The 22,537-nt window shown below is 46.6% G+C and overlaps 1 protein-coding gene across 1 annotated transcript in view; it reads right to left on the reverse strand.

Annotated features, from left to right (window-relative positions):
• STARD8 (StAR related lipid transfer domain containing 8) overlaps nt 1-22,286 on the reverse strand; it is a 142,132-nt gene extending 119,846 nt beyond the window's left edge. The window contains exons 1-3 of the mRNA XM_073360982.1: nt 22,223-22,286; nt 20,426-20,642; nt 17,235-17,824 (exon numbers count right to left, since the gene is read on the reverse strand). Coding sequence (XP_073217083.1) covers nt 17,235-17,786 — 552 coding nt within the window. The 5' untranslated portion in view covers nt 17,787-17,824; nt 20,426-20,642; nt 22,223-22,286. The remainder of the gene's footprint in view (nt 1-17,234; nt 17,825-20,425; nt 20,643-22,222) is intronic.
• Between the last annotated feature and the right edge of the window lie 251 nt (nt 22,287-22,537).

Raw genomic sequence — 22,537 nt, forward strand, 5'->3', positions numbered from 1 at the left:
CCACACGCACAGACCCCTGTGCCCACATGGAACTCACAGCAGGATCAGGACCCAGGCTGTTTGGTGCAAGCAGTTTACCCAACTCTCTGTGTGAACAAGATTCTGTCTACATTTTAAAACCCCAGTGGAAGCTGCATGCAGCATCTGAAACCTCTGCCAAATGCCCAAGAGTGCTGTTGATCACTAGGGGACCAGATAGCTAGGGGGGTGGGAAAGTAATATAAGGCAGACTACTCCTGTCCTAGCCCTGGAGCTGGTAGGGATTTGTTGGGAAATTGGCTCTAAAGCGCTTCAGCCAGCTGCTTTCTCCTCACTGACTCCCTTCAGACTCCTTTTGCTTTGTCTGGATGAGTGCTACGGAGACTGCTGCTGCCCTGGGCACCATGACAACCCTGAAATCATCGCTCATGCTGAGGAACAAGAACAAGAGCAGCGCCAAGAAAAGTAGCAAAGAAACTAACAAAACCCACCCTCCCGGCTCTGCACTAATTGGCCTTTGTCGGCAGAAGCAGCAGAGACCACAGTCTGAATGGGCCACAGAGACTGAAACACAAGGACACGCCGAGATGCATTAGAGCTCATCTCTGCATCTGCGCACCAGTCGCAACGCTACGTGTGAGAGGCAGAAAAGCCCTGTTAACTCTCAGAGTCCATCCTGAGGTAGGGGGAGTGTAGCACCATCTTGCTCCCTGCAGTCTATTTTCCAGGCTTCCTCATCCCTTACTCTTCTGAATAAAGTAGGTGTTTACATTTATTTTTTTATTGGGGGTGGAGAGGGGAGACTCTTCCAGGATCCTCTTATTACAGCCCCTCAATGGCCCCACATGGTATCAATCACCGGAGGGGGGCTGGAGCCCGGCAGTCCCTGAGTATCAGCCACATGGTCGTTCAAATGCACTGTGAAGCCCCAGACCATCAGTGTCTCAGCCTGCTGCCCCCACTACTCTCCCGCACATTTTGTCCCTTTATTTTATTCCACATCTCCACAGATGAGAAGATGCTCTGTTTTCATGGGCAGGGGCCTGCTCTTTGCCCAACACAGCAGCCCCAGGCTGTTCTGCACAGGCACCATTCACATGCATGGGTCACAAATGGGAGCTAAATTCACAGGCCAACAGTGGGAATCTCTGGGTACATGTACAGAGCCAGCAGCACCCCAGGGCAGTGAGCCTTCCCGCCAGGTCAACAGGTTGGGGCTGGTATGCCATGCTAAAAATAACTGCGGAGACAGTACTTTTAATTTGCAGCTCAGGCTCTGAAGCCCACTCCCCGACATAAGGTCAGAGCCCAAGCCACAACGTCTGCTGACCCAGGCTTGGGGGCTCATTGCCGCAGACTGTGCAGACATACCCTGAAAGGTTCTAGGCTTCATGGTCCATATAGCCCTGACTCAAGGGCTGGAGTTTTTATACTGGGGACTCTCAAGCATTTTTCTTTGGTGAGGGAGGAGGCAGGAAGCATGCCTATTTCCAAATCACTCAAAGCCCATTCAGGGCTGTGGCATCAGGCTTTTAAAATTCACAGGTGAATCTCTTGCCCCTCCTGGCTCATTCGAACAATCATCATTATTCAAGCCAGACTGCTTTGTTGTCAGAATAGGAGCAATTTTGAGGGGTTAGTCACCCATTCACCGCAGAGCACTTAGTAGCAGGGGATGCTCTAGAACAGCAGTGAAGTTCATGGGCAGAGCTGGGTGGGGAGCCTAGGACTGGACTCGTAGGGTATGCTGCAGGTCAGGAGCATTAGAAGAGTTGGGGGGGAGATGGGCAAAGGAGCGTGTGCACCTGTGCTTGAGGAACACACACTCTACAGTATGGTCGCTGCCACAAGCAGCATATTCACCATAATTTATTTTTCTCAGATTGACAGGGCTGAGCTAGTTTTCCATGGGGACAACACTTCCCTGAGAGCAGGGACAATTCTGTGCTGGCTCCTACCCTGTTTCTCTCTTGGCCTTGTCCCTCTTTTAATTGGAGTTAATGGCTGCACTACATTTAGATGACAAAGTGCCACCAAGATGTTTATTAATGGTGGCTTTCTAGTTAACACATGCAAAATGTCAGCTGGAAAGCAAAACGGCAGCTGCAAATTAACAGTGACCAAGTGACACTGCCTCTCTCCCCAGGGAGGGCAAAAAACTCCTTCATGGAAGAGGGAGAAACATGCAGCTTTAAGAGGAAGGGGACAGGTCCCGCCCGCAGCGTACACTTCAAAAGAGGAGGCAAGATCCAACCTTTTAGTTTTTGCTAGTTTCATAGGCGGGTTTAAGTCATTTTCCTGCTCCAATCCCCAAGCCCACTCATTCTCAGTGAGCAGCAGCAGGAATACAGAAGTCAGAGGCAAATACCCACCTGTACATCTAGGCAATTTTGTATCTGGAAAACTTACATCACCCCCAAAGCATTCAGACAGGAGACCCCCTGCAAGTCCCATGCTGAATTTGGGACAGTCAAATCCTGTCCAGTTGAGGGAATCCCCCAATCTTTCAAATTGGGGGATTCTCAGCAAATAATAATGGCACTCTCAGATACTGTGGGGCCCAAATGTTAGGTCTGTTGAAAGCATGGCAACAGAAGCAGATGATTGGCTGAAATTTGTAAGTACCACCTCTACTGGTGGGTACTTCCCAATAAATGATGCCAGCACATGAAGACCTTTTTACCTCACTCATCTAACCATCTATGGTATTTCTATTGCACTCCCTGTTACCATGGTATCTACTGGTGATGGTGAAGAATACTATTATTTGTATTTCAGTAGCACCTTAAGGCTCAGATGGAATCAGAGACCATCTTACATGGGAAGCCTTAAAGAAAACTACAGACTGTGGACTCAAATCCACATGTTCCCACACAGCTCTACTTCCAGCTTTGTCCCCACATTTACCAGGGACCACACCCTATCTAGAACTCTATACAGCACAAAGAGACACCTAGTGGCTGTATCATATACTGCAAGTAAACATATCACCCCTTTCTGCCCTGCTCATGCTGTTGAGTGCTATTTTTTGTTGACGGGTACAGCATATTCTTGCAACAGCTCACCAACTGTAAGATCTGATGTTGCCTCCAAGCAGGCCTGCCTCCAGCAAGCTATTCCTGTCCCATTGATGGGCTATTATTATCACTGCCATTGCTCCACAGTGTTCAGGCAGGGTATTAATAACAAATCACAGGCTGGCAGCCTTCCAGCCGCAGTCCAGGGCTGTCAAGGCTGACAGCTGCAGCTGCTGCTGCTGAGGCTTCTCCTGAGGACCAGCTCCAGTGCTGTTGGGGAACACGGAGTGGCTGAAGGAGTGTGAACATTGGGCTCAGTGTTCCTCCGTAGCAGCTCCAGCAAGTCATTCACATGCAGCGATTTTCCACTTTCTGCTGCACACAGACATTTCCCAGAGGTCAGGCAGAGAGTGGCTACTCGTGGAGCAGGCACTCAGCCCATTAGCATAGAGGGAACAGTAGCCCTTTTATTTTAATAGGGCTGAATTGATATGCTGGTGCCGCAGCACTGGAAGCAGAGCAATGGAGGGCACAAGGCAGTGGGGGGGGGGAGGGAAAGAAGGAGCATGAAGCCTGCTGCCCACAAGAAATGCTACCCATTTCTAGAGAAAATGCCTCTCGAGTGACAGCATTTAACTCCTTCTGCACTGGATCACTGTGTCTTCCCTCTGTGCCAGATCCTCTCTGGGAAACAGCAAGGGGTGCTCTTTGAACATGCCTGATAAACTGGAAAGAGTGGACCAAAGGGATGACTTTGCCATGTGCCGCTAGGACAGGCAGCAGCAAATGAAATGGGGTGGGGCTGGTTTTTAGCGGCGGTGGACAATCTCAGTGTGCCTTTCAGTGTGGACTGGAAGGTGCTGGATTGCCAGCCGTGGAGGCCAGTGACCTCTGTTTAACCAGGTCTAGCATAGGCAGCAGCAACGCCAGTTTCCCCTACACCCTTGCCCTGTAGGAAGCAACTTTAAGGGCAAAAGGGCAGTTCAGCTTCCATGGGGTACTCCCTCTTCCCCTCTCCAAGGGGGCACCTGTGCACTGGGACATAGACTGAGCCACCAAACTCATTTTGCACAAGGTCACCTGTATAATGACAAAAAGCCTCTCAGAGCTGAGAGGGCTGGATAGCAAAGAGAGCCAGAGTCCCTGCCAACTCGGAGTTTCCACCTTCTCTCCCTGACGCTGTATCTGTGCCCCCAAATCTAACAGCGAGTCAGGAGCACGAGCTGACAGCGTGAATGGCATTCCCTGTAGCTCACGAAAGCTTATGCTCAAATAAATTGGTTAGTCTATAAGGTGCCACAAGTACTTCTTTTCTTATTCCCTGAAACTAGCATTTCCAGGAGGGATTTCAACATCCCAGAAATGCTGCTCTCAGCAATAGCAAGTCACAGAATAATGAGCAGATAGGGGGTAGTCAGTTTCCATGACCTTCCGGACTGGAGATCCACAATGCTGTCCAAACCAATGAAGGCTCCCCTCCACCTTGATGGAAGCAAGCGGCGTTGGGGTGGATGATCCATGTAAAACCCATTGGGACATGAGAAAACTTAAATTCTTCCTGTTTCAGCATCTGCTTCCAGCCATCTTGGGCACAGCCACCCTGCACGGTGCAGTTATGTGATTGCGAGGGACTCAGTGTGCTCAGACTGTGCTGGCCACAAATGTTCTTGGATCATCTGGTCCACCACAATCTGATGATCCAGCCAACAGCCTACTTCCTCGCTGCCACTGCCTACACAGGAGCATGATGGGCGCATGTGCTGTGCTGCCCCATCAAATTCAGAACACCGAGTCACAGCCACTAACGAAAGATTTTCTAATTGGCTTCTTGGAATCAACTTCCCTCGCCCAGTAGCAGAGCGTCCAAGAGCCTTGGATAGAGAGTGGAACAGAGTATACTCTCCATTCCCATAGACTTGGATAGCCAGGACGTTCTGTGGCGTGCAATATAATTTGGGAGCATTTCTGCAGAAAGGATAGTGGCTGTCCAAAGAGTTAAATCTGGCAACACAGGAACCTCAGCTCCCTTGAGAGCCAGTGAGAGTAAGGAGCACAGAACGCATCCTTGGCATCTTTAAGCATTTATCTCAATTCCTCCCTCCCCTGCAGATCCACAACATGGGTGAGGTTTCATACCCACGCATCATTAGCGCCTCAGTGAGAAGTGCGGAGCCGTACTGCATACTAACAAGCCCTCCAGCAGGAACACAACTGGGTGCGCTGTGCCTTCAAGGGGTCACAACTCAACCTGGCATCTCCATTAAGCATACACTCAAGCCAGATCTGCTCAGGGTTATATGAAATGCTTGGGCTTTGCCTTGCTGAGGGAAAGAAACAGTGGATAAAATTGTCTTGAATTTGGGCTCAGAATTCTTCAGTCTCCCCCCAGTATTCCCTCTGTATCATGGTCACTCTGATTACTTTTTATTCTCATTTTCCCCATTTTTTTTTTCAGTGCCAAGTAGATTTAGCCAATGAGTCTAACACACCCAATTGTTCCTGGCAGAGATTTGTGAAACTGCCGACAGAATGGAGCCAAAACATGCCAGGTTTCCTCCCAGCCCAGCTCTGCTTGTTCAGACCTTTGGAGGAGATGCCTACCCATCTTCTAAGGGTGAGGGGTCAAATAGCCAGAGGCATGAGGTTTCTTCCCACCCCAGACACATGGAAAGAGCAGACAGTCCACACACTCCATGGCTGACTTTGACCCAACTCCTCCTTCCATTTTCCTTTTCATCAGTAAATCAGCACAAACCCCTCTCACTTTGGAAAGGTCCCGTCATCCCCTAGGCTTCGTATCAGGCCATTTCCATACAACGCAGAGGTTTAAGAAGGTGAATTTTAGATTTCACAAGGAGAGGCAATGTTTACCAAACCTGTGTCCAACACGCTTTATAGTTCCCTGGTTCCTCCACTTTGCTCTCTAATGCTTCTCTCCTATAGAGTCCTTCCTTAAAATAAACCTCAGACACACTACCACCATTTCCTGGCAGCCTCCAGTATTACACTGCAGCAGTGGTTTTCAGCCTGGGGTCTGCAAATCCCTGAGGGCATGGGGCGGGGGGGCAGACTGTCTGTCTATGGGGTCCGCAAAAGATGACTATGAAAATTAAGTTTCAGATCCCAGAAAGGGCATTCTGGTTTTCTGATCAATCAAAAAGTATGTGAATATCCCCACCTACAGGTCAAAACCGGAAGTGTTGTCGTTACCACAGAAGCCCACAGTGTAGCACCCTCTCTCACACTGCATCAAATACTGTGCCAAGCACCTGCAACATTTGTAGCTGAACTCTGTTCAGTTAGTTTTCAGCCTTAGACACCTGTGGAAGGGGTCCGCATACCACAGGTTGATTTTACAAAGGGTACCGCTCCTCCATTCAAAATGTTCTAGGGATCCGCAAATGAAAAAAGGTTGAAAACCACTGCATTACAGCAATTGACACAAATACCTTACAAATGGCTACTGAGCTTAACTGGCAGCTTTTGCTTATAACAACAACAATTTCTCGCTAATAAAAGTGTAATTTCTTGGGATTTGTCCCTCATACTCTAGAAAGGGGCTCTAGGCTTCTGCTGCAGAGCTAGCACGAGCTGCTACCACCACCATTTGTCCATAGCCTAAATGACACTTCTAGTACTTTCCTTTCAGCAGGGTTGGTAGCCCAGTACCTCAGGAAGTGACTGGCTACACTAGGTCATCACTACCTGGTAATTCCTTGAGGAAAAGAGGAGACACTGAAAGAGACGCAGTAAGATGATAATTGATAAAGAAACAGCCCTGACATGCTCAATGCGACAACAATTGCTTATACGAGGGCCTAAACCAAAACAGTTTAATTTGACAGGAGGACAATGAGAAAGGCCATTAAGTGGCAAAGAAAGTTATTTCCAATAGGGGTAGTTTCCATTCCTGTTTTGAAGGATGATAGGCAGCCTATTAATATGCCAAATGAACTCATACTATGACCAAAACAAGGGAAAATATTCTGGCTCTGTCAATAGGTCACATTTAATTCATCCAGCAAATAACCCAGTTCTTTATTCTGCCACCGTTCCACAAAACAGCCCTTTGTGCTGGACTGCTGGAAATGGCAGCAGGGTGAAAGAAATACAATGTTCAAAAAGGGACTTGCTTCAAAAACTACCACCGAGTAAGCTCATGTTCTGGAAGAGCAGAGGGCGCTGGAGGTCAGGACTAAGGCACGTTAGCAGAGCTGCAAGATGTGCTTGCAGGGAAAGGGGGCAGAGCCCATGACTGGAACAGCAGCCGGTGCTGAAGATCAGACTGAGGTGCACTAGCAGAGGTGCTCTGGAACAGCAGAGAGATTAGCATGCATTAGAACAGCTCCGGAGCACCGTCTCTCCACACATCTGGTACTAAATCCAATCCCTTCTGAGCACTGGTCACCCAGGGTTTGTTTTATATTTCAAATAAGAAAACTAAGTATTACTGCCATCAGGTTGTTCTGTAGCATCAGGAGACAAGAGCATTATGTAATTGCTCTCAATAACCCAAAACTTTCTGTTTCTCCCATACAGATTCTGACTTGCTTGAGTCAGGCGCTGTTTACGAACCCAGGCAGCTCTCTGCAGCATGCTTTCTCATGTGCTGTTCAGCACAAGGGGGTTGTTGGAGACACGTGTGTGCCTCAGGGCACCAGTATTCCTGCAAGTGGAAACCAAATTCTACAAAGAAAAGCATCTCTTGCTGGGAACGTTACATGTAAATAGACAATTACTTAACCTCCACATGTCAGCTCCTGTGGTAAAGAGAATCACTTTTCTGGCTCAGGCTAGTTCACGTTAGATGCAAGCCTCTGGGACAGAGGATTTAATCTTTATAATCCTTCACAATCAGAAGGCTGAATAGGAAAAGTCCAGGGGACTTTGCCCCCAATTACAACCAAGTAACCCCATTTTTTTAAGGCTCACACAGATGGAGCTAAACAAAGAGCAAAGCACTATGCTCTCACTCACTATTTGTTTATAGCATTGGCAATTCCCATATCATCTCCAGTTTCAGATGCCAACAACATTCTCCCTTTACACTGAAATTTTCCACCCTAGAGCTCAACCAAAAAGAGAACTCATTTGGAAAGGTTAAGCAAAGTCTATTCCCCCTGTCTGAAGCATTCAAAGCTGTGAAAAAAATACCCAACCCCAAACCAAACCTTTTTACAGCAGAAAAAATTAAGAGTCTTTTCTCATGAAAGACACAGATTTTCTTTAATTAGCACAAATAACTAAAAGGGGAAAAAAAGCCTGAACTTTCTCAAGCCAAAACTTGCCAAATGACTAGTTCTCATTGAGGTGTGGCGTGCTGGTCAGCTGGCTAAAACCCATCAAGAAACTGACTATTGGAGTTATAAAGAAATCTGTCAAGTTTAGAGTAAAGATACTATTTATGAGGCTACAAAATAAATAATACTCATACTAAACTATATAAGTCCTTCTTGCTTTATTTCATGGAGTTCTGTAAGACACAATCCCGTAGCCATTAGTCAGGAAACCCACAGAGTTCAACAATGGGAGTTTTGCATCAGTTAGGACTACAGATTCAGGCTTAAATGACCAGAGTTTTCACTGTGCGGCATGTAGAAAGACAATGTGATATCAATAGAGTTGTTATACATTTAAATGAGTGATCGATATGTCCAGCAATTAAAAATGTAGATTGCTCTCTTTTTAAGAGTATTTTGCAACTCTAAAAAAAAAAAAGTCACCAAAAAAAAATCAGGGTTTTTGATTCTGAAAAATATAGTCCCCTTAGTTTGAAACACCTTCTTCCCCGGCCCTTGCAGAAAAAAATATGGCAAGTAAATACAGAAAACTTCCACTAAGGTCATGATATGTATTGTGCTGCATTAATTCTACTGTCCTGCATTTTCTGAGGGGTGGCATAGACGCCACATGGCTCTCACTACAAGACTTCTGCAGAGATGTGGCTCACTAATTTCTGCTTCCTCTGTACGGCATACAGGGAGAGTGACGTGAGGGGTGAAAACAGCTTCACTGAACCATCTGTGTGAACCATCAGCTTCTCTGAACCACTGTAGAAAATAGACTGAATACAGTACATATCAATGGCCTGGCTTTTGCCCAGTGGGCACCCCCAAGGGTCAAAGGAAGGTCCAGTCTTTATTTATATCATATATGCTAACATCTTCCATGCAGCCACAAGACAGTCATATGAAGGGGTGGAAAGTATTACAGCTCTTGCCAGGTGAGACATTAAACTAAGCTCCCGGCTGCCCACTGATCTGGACAGTCATTAGGGAAGCTATAGATCTGAGGGAATTTACTGGAAGAGTTAGCAATAACTTTTGCACTCTCCTCTCAGCGTCTGAGCTAGCGCCAGGCACAGAACAATTGCTTTGTCCCCCCGCCCCGCAAAAGTCACCACCCCCAGAATCTCATTTGCTGATGTCCCAGACTTCCCCAACAAATAACCCCAATATTTCAATCAACTGCAATAACCACTTTGTACACACATGCCAGGGAGGGGGTGGGGGCGATTACTTTTGATTTTAATTAACATTTTCCCCAACACAGCATGTCCAGCCAGAACTTGGTGCATGTCCAACCAGCAGACAACCCACAAGAATAGCATCTGAGCTAACGAGAACCTCGGATAGACCTTTCACTTGCCCATCACGCCACAAACACAGCTCCCTATCAGTGGAGCACAGTAGCAAAAATATTCATCTAATTTATGGGTAATCGGACCCCAGCCTCCCCCAGCATGGAGAGACAAGGTCCCCGAACCTTCCTGCACTAACCTTTACACAAGCCGCCTTTAAGTTACAGTGACTCAATCCTTACAGGACAACAGCAGGTGTAGCAGGGGCTCAGGGTTCACGCTCACTCACAAGCAATCTCTGCTTTCAATCAGATCAGCACAGGGCTGAAAGGCAGGAGAAAGGGATGGAGATGGAAGACAGACACCAGCAGCCAGCAGGGGTAGGCACATCAGCGTGTATTCAGTGGCATATTGCTCTCTGACAGAGGGGCAAGAACCATATCTTTTTTACAGGTCTCTATTTAGTCTTCCTTTATTTTGATAAGTCCCTAGCTCACATGGCTTAAATAGCCCCAACAGTACATGCCATACATACCAAAGGATCCATAGACTTACAAAATAGCCACCAGTATTAACAACTTGTTTTCCTATTGCAACTTGCCCTTTTCAGCTAGGATCTCAAAGTGCTCTGCAAACATCTGTGAACTGAAGCTTCACACTCCTCACCCCTGTGTGGTAGGGGAAGGTTTTATTCAATTTAAAGATGGGGAAACTGAGGAAGAGAAATTAAAAAAATCTCAGTCTTCACCAACATCCACTAATTACGGTGCCCTGTTTTTGAGTGCCCAATTCAAGACATCCAAGGCCTGATTTACAGAGAGATGCGAAATGAAGAGAAATTTTGAAGATTTAGCAGTGGCCAAAGTTGCACATAAGTAAAGTGATCATATCTCCCATTTCTAGGAGAAGCCCGGGTTTTCAAATGATGTCCCAGGAACGTCTTTCAGGATTTTCATTTCATCAATCAAAACTTTTTGTTTAAAGTAACTACCAAATGTTTGTTCCAGACACATTGCTATACTATGTAGAATTAGCTCTGTGTTTAGCAAGAACAAACAGTCTATTGATATAAGCATGAAGGGTGATGGACAGTGTCGAGTGAGCAAAGACACTCCCACAGCTGTTCTTTTGCTCAGCATGAACGTTAATGCCAACTTGTTCAGCATTTTATGATAAGCTCACTGAAAATACTAAGTTACTGGGAAAAAAAATCCTCCACTCAGAAATATGCATGTGTCACTATGGAGTCAGAAGCTGGCAGGAGTGACACCCACACACATTATAGAAAAAAAGTGTACTTTGTGTTTTGAATGACTATTTTCTGACCCCAAAAATTTTTGCCACAAGAATGTCCCCGCTTTTGATCTTGGAAATATGGTCATTTAATACCTAAGTCAATGGCAGAGTTGAGACTCAAGCTGAGGTCTCCTGACTCCCAGCCCCTACTCTAATACCTGGACAATGCCCGTAAGAATATTCAGAATCCAACCAGCTCATTCCATAACCCTGACAGTCACACACCTTGTGATAATGGGCTTTCCTATAGGACAGGAGAGAATATCATTTTTTTAAAAGTTTCTAACTAAAAATGAATAAATAAAGGCTTTTGTGGGTGCTTAATAACTGTTAATCTAGCAACCTGCCCTGGTTTCTTTTCATGTCAGAGCAACTTTGTATTCTCAGCCCAACTGAGTCACAGCTTCTTATGTGTCCCTCACAGCTCTTTTAGTCTGCTCCAAATGACCTGTATGAAGACCCAGGTAATAGGCAGGCAGCATTACCAAGTAATTAAAGGAGGACACCCGAATTCAGGACTCAGGAGTTCTACTCCCAGCTCTACCACTGATTCACTATGTGACCTTGATCAAGTCACTTGATCTCTGCATGTGCCTGTTTGTCCACATTTGAAAGGGACTTGACAAATATGCTCCTTCATGATGGAGGACAGATCTCAAAGTAGCTTGGGTTTTGGTTTCGACTTTTTTTAAGCATTATAAAATTCAGTTTTTGCTGACCAATCTTTTTCTGAAGGACTCTATGGATGACTGGAAAACTAGGTAGGTTTGTAATACCAGATAACAAGGATGTGAATCCTAATGGATGGAAAAGGCACGTAGATTTTACTTTTGTTGTGTTACGCAGTCTCACTTTGGCGTGAGTTTGTTTTCTTGAAACCCCTTTAACTAGAACACCTGACAAACAGTTGGAAGAAAAGCTCTCTTTGTTAAAGATTCAGTCCCCACAGCTATCAGTAGAGACCTGTGGCAACTCCCTATCCGCATCCAAATGAGACCTTCAGCAAAATCAGGAAGACAAAACTGATCATGCTAAAAATTAATAAGCCAGCACTTTAAAAAAAATGGAAAAACAAATATAGAACACACACAGTTTATGTAGCAGAAAGCAGCAAAACGGGGCAATATGGCATAGACAGGTGATTTTTTTTCACCTGCTTGCCTTAAAAACAGGGATAATATAACTTGCACAGGAGTGTGTTGAGAGGCTTACTTAATGTTTATCAGGTGCTAGGAAATCCTTAGCAGAGCAGCACCATAGAAGGGCAAAGAATTATTAGAATCTTTTATTATTAGCAATAGCAGCATATCTCACATGGCAAACATATAGAGAAAGTCCTGCGCTATTTACAGCCCAATGACAGACCCAATCCTAGGGCATGACTTAACTCTGTCCTGCAATCCGCACCTCTAGAATGACCATCCCAAACACCAATGCTTTAAATAAAAGCTCTGCCCCAGGGAGTACACTTAATAAAGGTACAAACTCCCTTTGTGCCCATTCCAATTTTCTATTGGATCTTCTCCTGCACACCTCTGCAGCTCCAGCTGCTTCTTCAGAGCTTTCACAAAACAGAAAAAACAGGAGATCGCTGGGAAACTCAAATCACGCCAGCAAAACGTGGACATCTGGCAGGGCTGCTGAGAATAATCCAGGAAAGGTTAGTGTGTCACAAAGGGCCATAAACACAGGAAACACCCGCATAGTGCACAGAATCCAGTTAGTCAACTACATGATGGCTCGTCCCTGCTAGTGCTTGGCCACATATGCCTCTGATGGCCAAAGCATTCTCATCCGCTACAAAATACACAGGGAACAGAGAGACTTTTGTCTTTCCAGCTTTCATGAGCAAAAGACATGAAATAAACATTATCAATCTACCTGTACATTTTAACACATAGTTCTAATGTCCTGGGAAGATCCCAGCCATGTCCCTGAGCAGGATTTTGAATGAACTAACAGTGAGCAGTCTGCATCCAGAGAATCCATGTCAGATCTACTGAGCTCACTATAGGCTAGGCCAGGATTTTGGGAGTTTAATCTGTGCATCATGAATTACCCACACATAATCGCTATCCTATCTCAATGCTTGAAAACTTGAGGAGCTTTTGGTCATGTGGGATGGAATATTAATTAATAAATAATTTAGCAAGAGCAACACAGGACTGGGGTAACAGAGGACTGCAGGTCACAAGTGAGGCACACCAGCAAAGTTGCATGAAATGCCAGATCCAGGACATAGCAGGGGCCTGCAGGTCAGGACTGAGGTGTAGCATCCTAGGAGTAGAGACATGAAACTTTTATGGCATCTGCTCACCACTCTGCTTTTCTTGCCATCATTGCTAGCAGCCTCTTGCTTTCAGGGGCATCACAAAAGGTATCTGAAATGACCCCACATAATTCATAGCTTCCTTCAACAGCCTGGCATATTCATGAGAAATCCAGTCATTGCCAGAGATGTTTATAAGAATGATGCAAGCTTCTAGGTGACGGGAAGCCTGCAGGAACACGTCAGGCAGAATCCAGCTCTTGTGTAAGTGGACCCAATTCCACTGATGTCAATAGTTACACCAGAGCTGAATTTGGGCCATTTGCATTGCTGCTCACACCCTTTGGAAATAGAAGAAAAATCTGCGGGAGCTGCAGAAATCAGATTCTTTTTATACAAGCATTATTTACAGAAAATTCTTTAGCCATGCCCCCTCCCCCGCACAACTCAGATGGTTTCTATAGGACACAAGAGGAGTACAGTATTTCCTTACTAGAGGGTATGCTGGCAGGAAGGCCACTGGGCACTATCTGATGGGAACATGCTGCCACTCGGTGGCTGTATTTAGAAATGCAATGACTCCCAGATACCCTGGAAAAGGGCTGGGCTGGCTTTGTCCATGCAACCTCCCTAGTCTAAAGTAAAACAAGAACTAAAGTTAGAGGAAGAAAATGGACCACAGAATTTTTTATTTTATTTTTTGAGAGAGGAACCTTTACTCTGATTGTTTTGAGACTGAAACAGCAATGTTGCTCCAAACCCAGAACAATGCTGGGTTATATGGGGTCTTTATTTGCTTTGCCTTGCCTTCCTCCAAGCACTCAAAAAGATTCTAATGAAAATTAGATTAAAAAACCCCTTGTTTCTGGGTTTCAAATTCACCAGCAAAGTTTCATCCAAAACCAAATTTTCAAAGTCAAGTTATAAAGCTCTTGACAAAAAAAGAAAAGAAAAGAAATCCTTTCCACTTTTAAATCATAAAAGCACCCCCAGGCTGATAAGTGCAAGCCCAGCTGCCATGAATGAGAAAATTTCTGCACCCCATAACACACTCGCCTGGTCCCTATTCCTCACAGGGTGCCTCTTCCCCAGGAATCTCCCACAGAGAGAGCGGGCGGGATGCCAGGCCACAAGGGTTACTTTGCTGATTGCAAGCCTGCATTGTTTAGGGCTTCTGTCTCCGTCACTGCAAAGAATTCAGAAGCCCTGAGAAAGAAAATATGCAGCAACCACATCCCAGCTTTCTTGGCTGCCTTTGTTTGTCTCCTTAAAGAGGGACTGAATTGTGGGGAGAGGGAGGTTTTAAATGAGCGTGCTGTATAAATGATTACGCCATCGGTTTATAATCCCCAGACAGTAACACAATATGAAGGTTCCAGGCTTGAAAGGAACCAGTAATTACAACATAAGAGAAATTCAGCAGTTCCTGCTGAGATCTGAACTTCAGTTTCTGCATGCCTCTTGCAGAAGTCGATGGCATCAACACAGTCCCCTGCTCAGCCTTAGGTGGGAGTGGTAGCATCAGTTACCACAGGAGAAATAGAACTTCAGTCTCAGGACTGGGCAAGTAAAGTGCTTTCCAGTTCACATGAAGGAAGGAGACAAAAAGCAGCAAGACAGTGAGGGTCTGAATGCCCTCCTCTTTCCTACCTGCTGCTGCCCTCCCCTGCTCTCATCCCTGGTGGCAGCAGGTAGTAGAGTCATAAGCTCTCTAGGCCTGGGACTGACACTTATGTGTTTGTACAGCACTTAGCACAATGGAGCACACCTACAATATAAATCATAAAAGGTAGCAACTTCGGGCTGTTTAAGGGAGCTGAAAATACTAGTTGAAGCCATTTGCTCTAGGTAAATGCAGAGAGGGAAATGTTTAACTAGAGATCAGCTGGAAGCAATAACCACAGTGATGCGGGATATGTAATACATTATTAACGTGACTTTTGCTTTCGCTCCACCCATGCTGCATGGGTAACAGCCTCTTTCACATTCTCTTCCCACTCATCTTTACCACACTCTCTGCTGTTTTCTCCCTGCATATTTACACACTTTCAAACTGTAAGCCCTTTGAGGCAGAGCCCTTATCATCAGAGTGTCTGCAAAGGGCCTCACATGCCATTAAGGCCACAAACAATGGTGACCCGCATGTGAAAAAATGGTGAACCACTACAGGTTGGAGGCTCACATGCGAGTCTAATGCTGTTCCTTGGAGATGGTGTTTAATCCATAGCCGACACATTTCTTCAGCCTAGGGATACCTTAGGCCATCAGCTGACACCAACCCTTTCCACCACATAGATGAAAGCTCAGCCCTTGTGCGGTGCACAGAGCAGCAGAGCATTCAAGAGCACTGAGAAATCCCACATGTGGAGAAGTTGGCTCCTGTTCCTGAGACTGTGAAACACGCACATTACAACAAGAAAATGCTTGTCCCAGGAGACACAGCCTTCTCATTCCAGACTCTCTGCTCAGAGGCATAACAGGGCTTCAAAGAGCCCACAAACACCTGCCACAGGACATGCTTCATGGGGGAAGAGCATAGGAGCTGGCTATCCTGCAGGTGAATCAGATCAGGGAGCTCCTGGCTTCTTATCAGCCTTTCCCAGCCATATCAGATGCAGTAAATTACTCCCTCCAGTTAGCTCATGTAAACAAACTACCACAGTACAAAGTACCACAGTAATAAGCAACAAGAGCCAGGGAGCTTTACATGTCCAGCAGATCTGGGGCTATAACCTGTATCTGCCAGCTTCTAGCCTCTTGCTCTATCCTGCAGATGTAGGGTGACCAGATGTCCCGATTTTATAGGGACAGTCACACTATTCTGCGCTTTGTTTTATATAGTCTCCTATTACCCCTCACCCTCTGTCCCCATTTTTCACACTTGCTATCTGGTCACCCGAAGTAGGCCTCACTTTGCAGCCCCTGGGTAACCACTTGTTCTGCCAGAGTGTATAATAGAGCTCGATCCAAATTACTGCATGGCATAAGCAGTGGCAGGTGTCAAATAGAACTCAGTTTAGTTTGGGGTATCCATTTTCTTCACGTTGCCCAACCAATCCAACTCTGGCTTACACAGAGTCTACAGCATCTTTTGTAAATAGAAAAAAATAGGGCCACTCTGTTCACTAGGTGCTCAGATTCCACAGAGATGGGCCCAGGAAAGGCAGAAACTAGTAAAGACAGATAGTTCTCTAGAGCAAAGGAATACAGCTGATCATTCAACTAAAATGATCATTAACTTAGAGTAATAAACAGGGAAAAGGTTAGGCAAAGGGAACAATGGTCATTTTGAGACCCTAACCATTGACCGACTCTGCACCGAGTTTTACTGTGCTATTACATACCCATGCTGCAGCAGAACAAGCCTCTTCCTCACAGCCCCCAAAGTGGAACAACTGTAAGCACAGGGTTAGAATAAGGGGGAGAATTGCAGTGGAGCAGCTGGCTCAGCAGCGAAAGAACAGGCCCAAAGTCAGCATCAAGTTCTGTTCCACAGGCTTTTAGTTATGATAAAACAAAAAAGTGGTTTTGCATTCCCAGAAAACACCAGGCGGGGTAAAGCCCGATCCTGTAACAGCTGGGCACAGGGCTCCCTTCCCATTATTTAGGGGTTGGTTTGTTTGTTTTTAATAGTGTTTCCTGCAAACCCTCCAAGAGCCTGACTGGGCCTTCAGTCCCCAGATGTGCCTCATTATTCCACCCTGTACACCTCTGTGAGGTCTAAGCAGGGAGTTAATTCCCTGCATGCTGTAGGACCTCTGTATACAAGAATAGTCCAGGCTATAAAGTCTCAGCTCCATACACAGAGGTTGAGCTGTGCAGCTTCACAGGCCTGAAACTAAGAAACCCAGAATAGACAGAGAGATTCAAAAGTGGCTAATGATTTTGGGTGCCCCTCCTGAGACACATTGGAGGGGCCTGAGTTTCAGAAAGTGCTCAACACTTGCTCTCTGAAAACCAGGCCCCATTTCAGGCATCTTAAGGTAGGCACCAATGATGGAAGCGGCCCCCCAAATCACCAGTCACTTTTGAATGTCTTGGCCCTGTTTGAGCATATGCCCCAAAGACGGCAAACAAGTCAAGATGAACTCACCACACAGCAGGGCCATGTCTCCACTTCCTCGGGGTCTGGGCGGGTATGAGAACATATGTATTTTCCAGCTCCATTGCTCTCACAGGGCAGAATGCATTGGTCTCTCTTCAGTTCTGGTCTGTGGTGTTCAACCTGCCAGGCTGGATCATCTCTTCTCTCCCATTCACCTCCGGGTCTGCGTTTCAGATGAGCAGGGCCATTAAAGATGAATATGTCAGCACTGCTGGGAAGTCCATTCCCAATAACAATGCTCCCTCTGCACCAGACACAATCCTCAGTGAAGATGATAGCACTCAGATGATGCTTCAGGACTCTCATGGGTTTGATTTTTATTGTCCGTTCAGGGAAAAGTTCTTCTGAGGCGGGTGGACACTCATCTGCTATTAATGCACAGTCGAGCTCTTCTTCGGGATTAGGTGCATTGCACCTCATGCAGAAAAAGCCACAGAGACCTTCTTCACCTCGAACTACAGGGTCAAAACATAGGACCTTATCATTCTGACCTGGGGTAAAAGACAGCTTCCTCCTGTGCTTAGCATTCTTTGGATCCATGGCCCACGAATGGAGATTACCACTTGATTAAAGGGGCACTAGCAAGATGAAAAACAGATATTTAGCAATCGTTCTTCTCTGTGTTAGTGAAAAACACCTGGCAATGCTTCTTTAGATCTGTTTGCTTTACTGTGCTGCTTGCTCCTTATTTCCATTTCTCTCAGTTTGGACAGGGACACTACGTTATCTGTGGTACTGTGGAGTGCAGTCCACACAACTGAGACTCAGAGTTCTATTCCTGGCTCCACCACTGGTCTGCTGGGTGACCTTGAGCAAGTCATTTCACTGCTCTGTGCCTCAGTTTCCCCCATCTGTAAAATAGGGACAAGGGTACTGATGTCCTTTGCAAAGGGCCTTGAGCCCTACCAATGGAAAGTGCTATAGAGATAGGTATTATATACTCCCCTTATTGTTTAGCAGAGCACCTCACAACATACAATACATTTATTAAACACCCTGTGAGGTAGGGCAGTCCCATTATCCTCATTTTACAACTGGGAAACTAAGGCACAGACAGGTTAAGGCCACTCGGGAATTCTGGAAAGGAACAGGAACTTGAGCCCAAGTCCAAGACTAGCACCTAATCACTGGACCTTCCTTCCTATCCACTGGCTGTTCAGTTAGCTTTACCTTCTGGTTTTCTCAGTGCTCCTGGTGCTTGTACTGTAAACACTGCAGGGGACCAAGTCTCTTTTCACTTACTTTTTTTTTTAATCATGAAAAATACATCACTATCAAAACAGCCAAACCCACAAAACCTAAAGTAGTTGGTAAGAGTCACTTTTATGGATGTTCTCACATCCTTGTTACTTTCAAACCTTGCAGAGACCCTTGTTGGGGCAATTAGGCCCCAATCCTATAAGACAGACCTAATGGGCTGTCCCTGGGGTCTTTGCACAGCCCCACTGACTTGAGTAGAACTTCACACAGTCATAAGCATTCACCTGCACAGATCCAGCTGCAAGTCTGCAGACATAAGCCCCAATTCCAGAAACACTTTTGCACATAAGTAACTTTACTCACAGGAGTAACCCTTGCTCTCTTTCTAGAATGGAAAATTAGTTACAAAGTAAGGACATGTGCAAACCATAAGCCTGCCTCTTGAAAATCAGGCAGTAGGTGCTTCACAGAGTATTTAAAATATGAAAACAAAAACAGAGCTCATAAGAATTCTTAAATAGAGAAACAAAGCAGCAACAACCTATATCACCATTCTCTCCATTGCAAAGTACACAAACCACCAACCAATCAAATTCAAGTTTATTGCTTCTTTTTTTAATTAAAGAATCCTGTGAATGGTGGGTTTTGGTTCGGTTTTAGATTTACCATGTAAAGCACAGGTGGCCTGGCTTTCAGAGGTGGGGAGCTCTAGTGTTTTAAGATAGGTGCTCTTGTATGTGTTGAAACATAAAATGAGTGGTAATAAATATGATTGTATAGCGTTCTCGCAACATTATTTCCCATCTATTTGAGATTATCTCATCTTTGGGAGACAGGCCATTTCTTTATGGTCACAATTCCCATGTTCCCTTCTACTTGGGTTTAACGCTGTACATGTCTTATTTACAATACAAAATTCCTCCTACCTCTTAGAGAAAGCCAGCATTTCAGAGCATGTTCTGTGCACTAGCAAGGTGAGGAAGCTTGGGGAGTAAAAGGGTGTTGGGAGTGGTCCTGTTGAGGCATGTTCCACCTGGATGCTGTTGAAAGTTCTCTTTCATTCCATCAGACACACAGACAAACACACACACAACCCAGAATATGGTATCTCAGGTCTATAACATACACATGCAAGAGGAAAGTTAACCTAAAATAGATAATAATTGCCTCTCTAGCTTGCAGTGTTAGCAGAGATAACTAGGGGTTTGAATGAGCCACAGAGACCAAACTCCATCTCCAGCGGGTCCTGTGTCAAGTATGAAGCATGTTGGTGTGGAGGAAACTTGCACAACTGTTGCCCATCTTGCATCTCTCTTACAGACAGAGGATTTCAGTCTCCAGGGCTTTTATTCACATAGAGCTCCCTTCCACTGCTCCAAAATACAAGCCCACACAAACATCAGATTGAGCCAAAACAGAAGGCCTGGGAATTCCATTGGTGTGTAGCAGTGCCAGAAGTACCAACAATTTAACAACCTCCTACTATTTATTTTGCTGCATGACTCAAGAACTATCTAGTTCTATCTATCTATCTACTACTATACACACATGCTCACTCACAGCTCAGGGAAATTGGCTGAGTCTGGAATAATGAAACTATACTGTCCATATGGGTAAATGCATTTTTTTTTTAAAGATCTGTATTCTCTCCAGGATTCTGTCAGTTTTCCCTTTATTTCTAACCCTCAGATGCCCTAAGTCATGTTCACACACACTCCAGCAACGTAAGATTGGACACAGCCCTCTCTAGACCCTGTCACTGCTGCTGCTGGACTAGCCAGAGAGAATTGCTAGGGGGCATTGTCTGTTCTACCTCTGTGGAGTGAAATCATCCACTTACTAGCTCCCCACCACATCATTCCTCCTCCTGTGCTTCAACTCTTAGACTGCTCCATGCTTTGATCAGACACATTCTGCCTGATGACAGGACTGCATGTAACCTGTATTCTCCTGAATCCAGCTTGCCAGTTCCTACTCACCTTATCGGTCCGTGGAACAACTCCATCCATAGCCATCCTCCAGCAGGATAATGTTTCCTAAAGTGAGCACCCCAGCTGAGAGAGGCCAGGGACACAGCATCACACCCAGTAGGAGGGGGCAGAGCCTTTGTTCCAAGGAGAATACAGACAGCATAAGGATTTAGCAGTCCCAGGCTTGACTTCAACCTCCTGCTGTTGCTGCCATTTCCTCAGTCACCTATGAAAAAAGGCAAAGGCTCGATGAGATTCTATGAGATTCTGCAGTTTTAATTCAGCTTTATCTGCAGACTTATCACAGCCTCCTTCCTCCCAGAATTCCCCCAGATGGGGATTTTGAGTCTTCTGGGCAGGTTTCTTTTCCATTATTAATTTTTGGCTCCCCTGCCAGGGACATCCCAGTCACTTGGCGAGAGACGCAGCCTGAAGAGAAGGGCTTAGGAGAAAAAGGGGAATCTGAAATCAGGCGTTAACTGGAAAGAGGCTAGTGATTAACACCAGAGTTGCATCCAGGAATTTAATCCTTTGAAGAAGAAAAGTTTCCTTTCAAACAACGTTCCTACTGCACTTCCCAAAAAGAGCCCAGGGGAGAACCTCAGTATCCAGGCTGTAGCATACCCTCTGACATTCATGGCTGCAAGCAGCCGGCTGAGGGCAAAACGGTTCTCACCTTTGCCTGCCTGGTTACTGGGCTGCCACCCTTCTAACTCAGAGGTCGGCAACCTATGGCGAGCTGATTTTCAGTGGCACTCTGCTGCCAGCCTGTGGTTCTGGCCACTGGCCCTGCTCAGCCCGCTGCTAGCTGGGGTCTTGGCCGCTGGCCCCTTGCCAGACCGCAGCCTGCCTGGATGAAAGGAACCTCTCTCTCCCAAAAGAAGATAATGTATTTACAGACACTGGAAAACTCAGCAAGGGAAAGCAAGGGCAAGGCTCACACTCAACTGATAAGATCTGCATTTTAATTTAATTTTAAATGAAGCTTCTTAAACGTTTTAAAAACCTTATTTACTTTACAGACAACAATAGTTCAGTTATATCATACAGACTTATAGAGGGAGGCCTTCTAAAAACGTTAAAATGTATTACTGGCACGCGAAACCATAAATCAAGGTAAATAAATGAAGACTTGGCACACCACTTCTGAAAGGTTGCCGACCCCTGCTCTAACTCTTGGCTGGAAACTGCTCTGGGACACCCGGAACACAGGAAGGGAGGTAAGAGAGGCGCTGCTGAACTAGAACCCCGGGTCTGCCCGCCAGGTCTGGAGAGTTCAGAATTTCAGGCCCTGGCCCCATCCCCTATCAGGGGCTCAGACAAGAAGCCTGCATTCCCCCAGGGCTGAGCTGGCTCTGTGCTTGGCGCGGAGAGCCCCGCCGCACCCTCCAGGAAAACGTGAACCCTTCAACCCCCTTCCTCGGCAGCCAAGAGGGGGCATTATCTCAAGGGGTGAGCGACAGACTTCCAGCCTTTTTTTTTTTTTTTCCCATCTACCCCACCATAACGTTCTCCAAGCAGATGCTAATAACCAAAGCGCCCCTGGCGCTCCCCGAAATACGACCTGCAGCGGGCGGAGCTTCCCAGCGGCAGGCCGCTGGAATCAGAGCCGAGGGCAAGCCCCTGCCCCTGGGGCCTCTCCCCCGCGGCTCACGCAGAGACCCCGGAGGAGCCAACCTGGCGCCTTTGCAAGAGCAGCGGATCCCGGCTGCCGCAGCCGGGTTTCTCCCGCCCCCTGCGCTGCTGCCCGGAGCGGAGCTGGCAGGTCGCCGCTGAGGGATGCGCGGCCCCGCGGCGCCTTCTCACCCCCCGAGGTCCGGCCGTCGGCCTCCGGCGCCCGGCTGCATCTTCGCCCCGCGCTGCTCCCAGGCAGGGGCTTCCCCCGCTCAGCTGCCAGCCGCGGGAGCAGCCGCGGACGGGCTGGGGTCCCCCCGCCCTGCCATGACATCACCCTTCCCGGCTGCCACACGCCTACCTGGGGGAAGCCGTACACCGGGGGGAAGAGAGGAAGAGGAGGAGGAGGAGGAGAGCTTAACCCTTTCCTGCCCCGGCCGGGGAGGAGGGCTGCTGCTGGGCTCTCAGCGGCCCAGTTTTGCCACTGACTCGCTCGGGGGCAAGTAG

Source organism: Lepidochelys kempii, chromosome 9, assembly GCF_965140265.1.
Source record: "Lepidochelys kempii isolate rLepKem1 chromosome 9, rLepKem1.hap2, whole genome shotgun sequence".
In the NCBI taxonomy this organism is placed as follows: Eukaryota; Metazoa; Chordata; order Testudines; family Cheloniidae; genus Lepidochelys; species Lepidochelys kempii.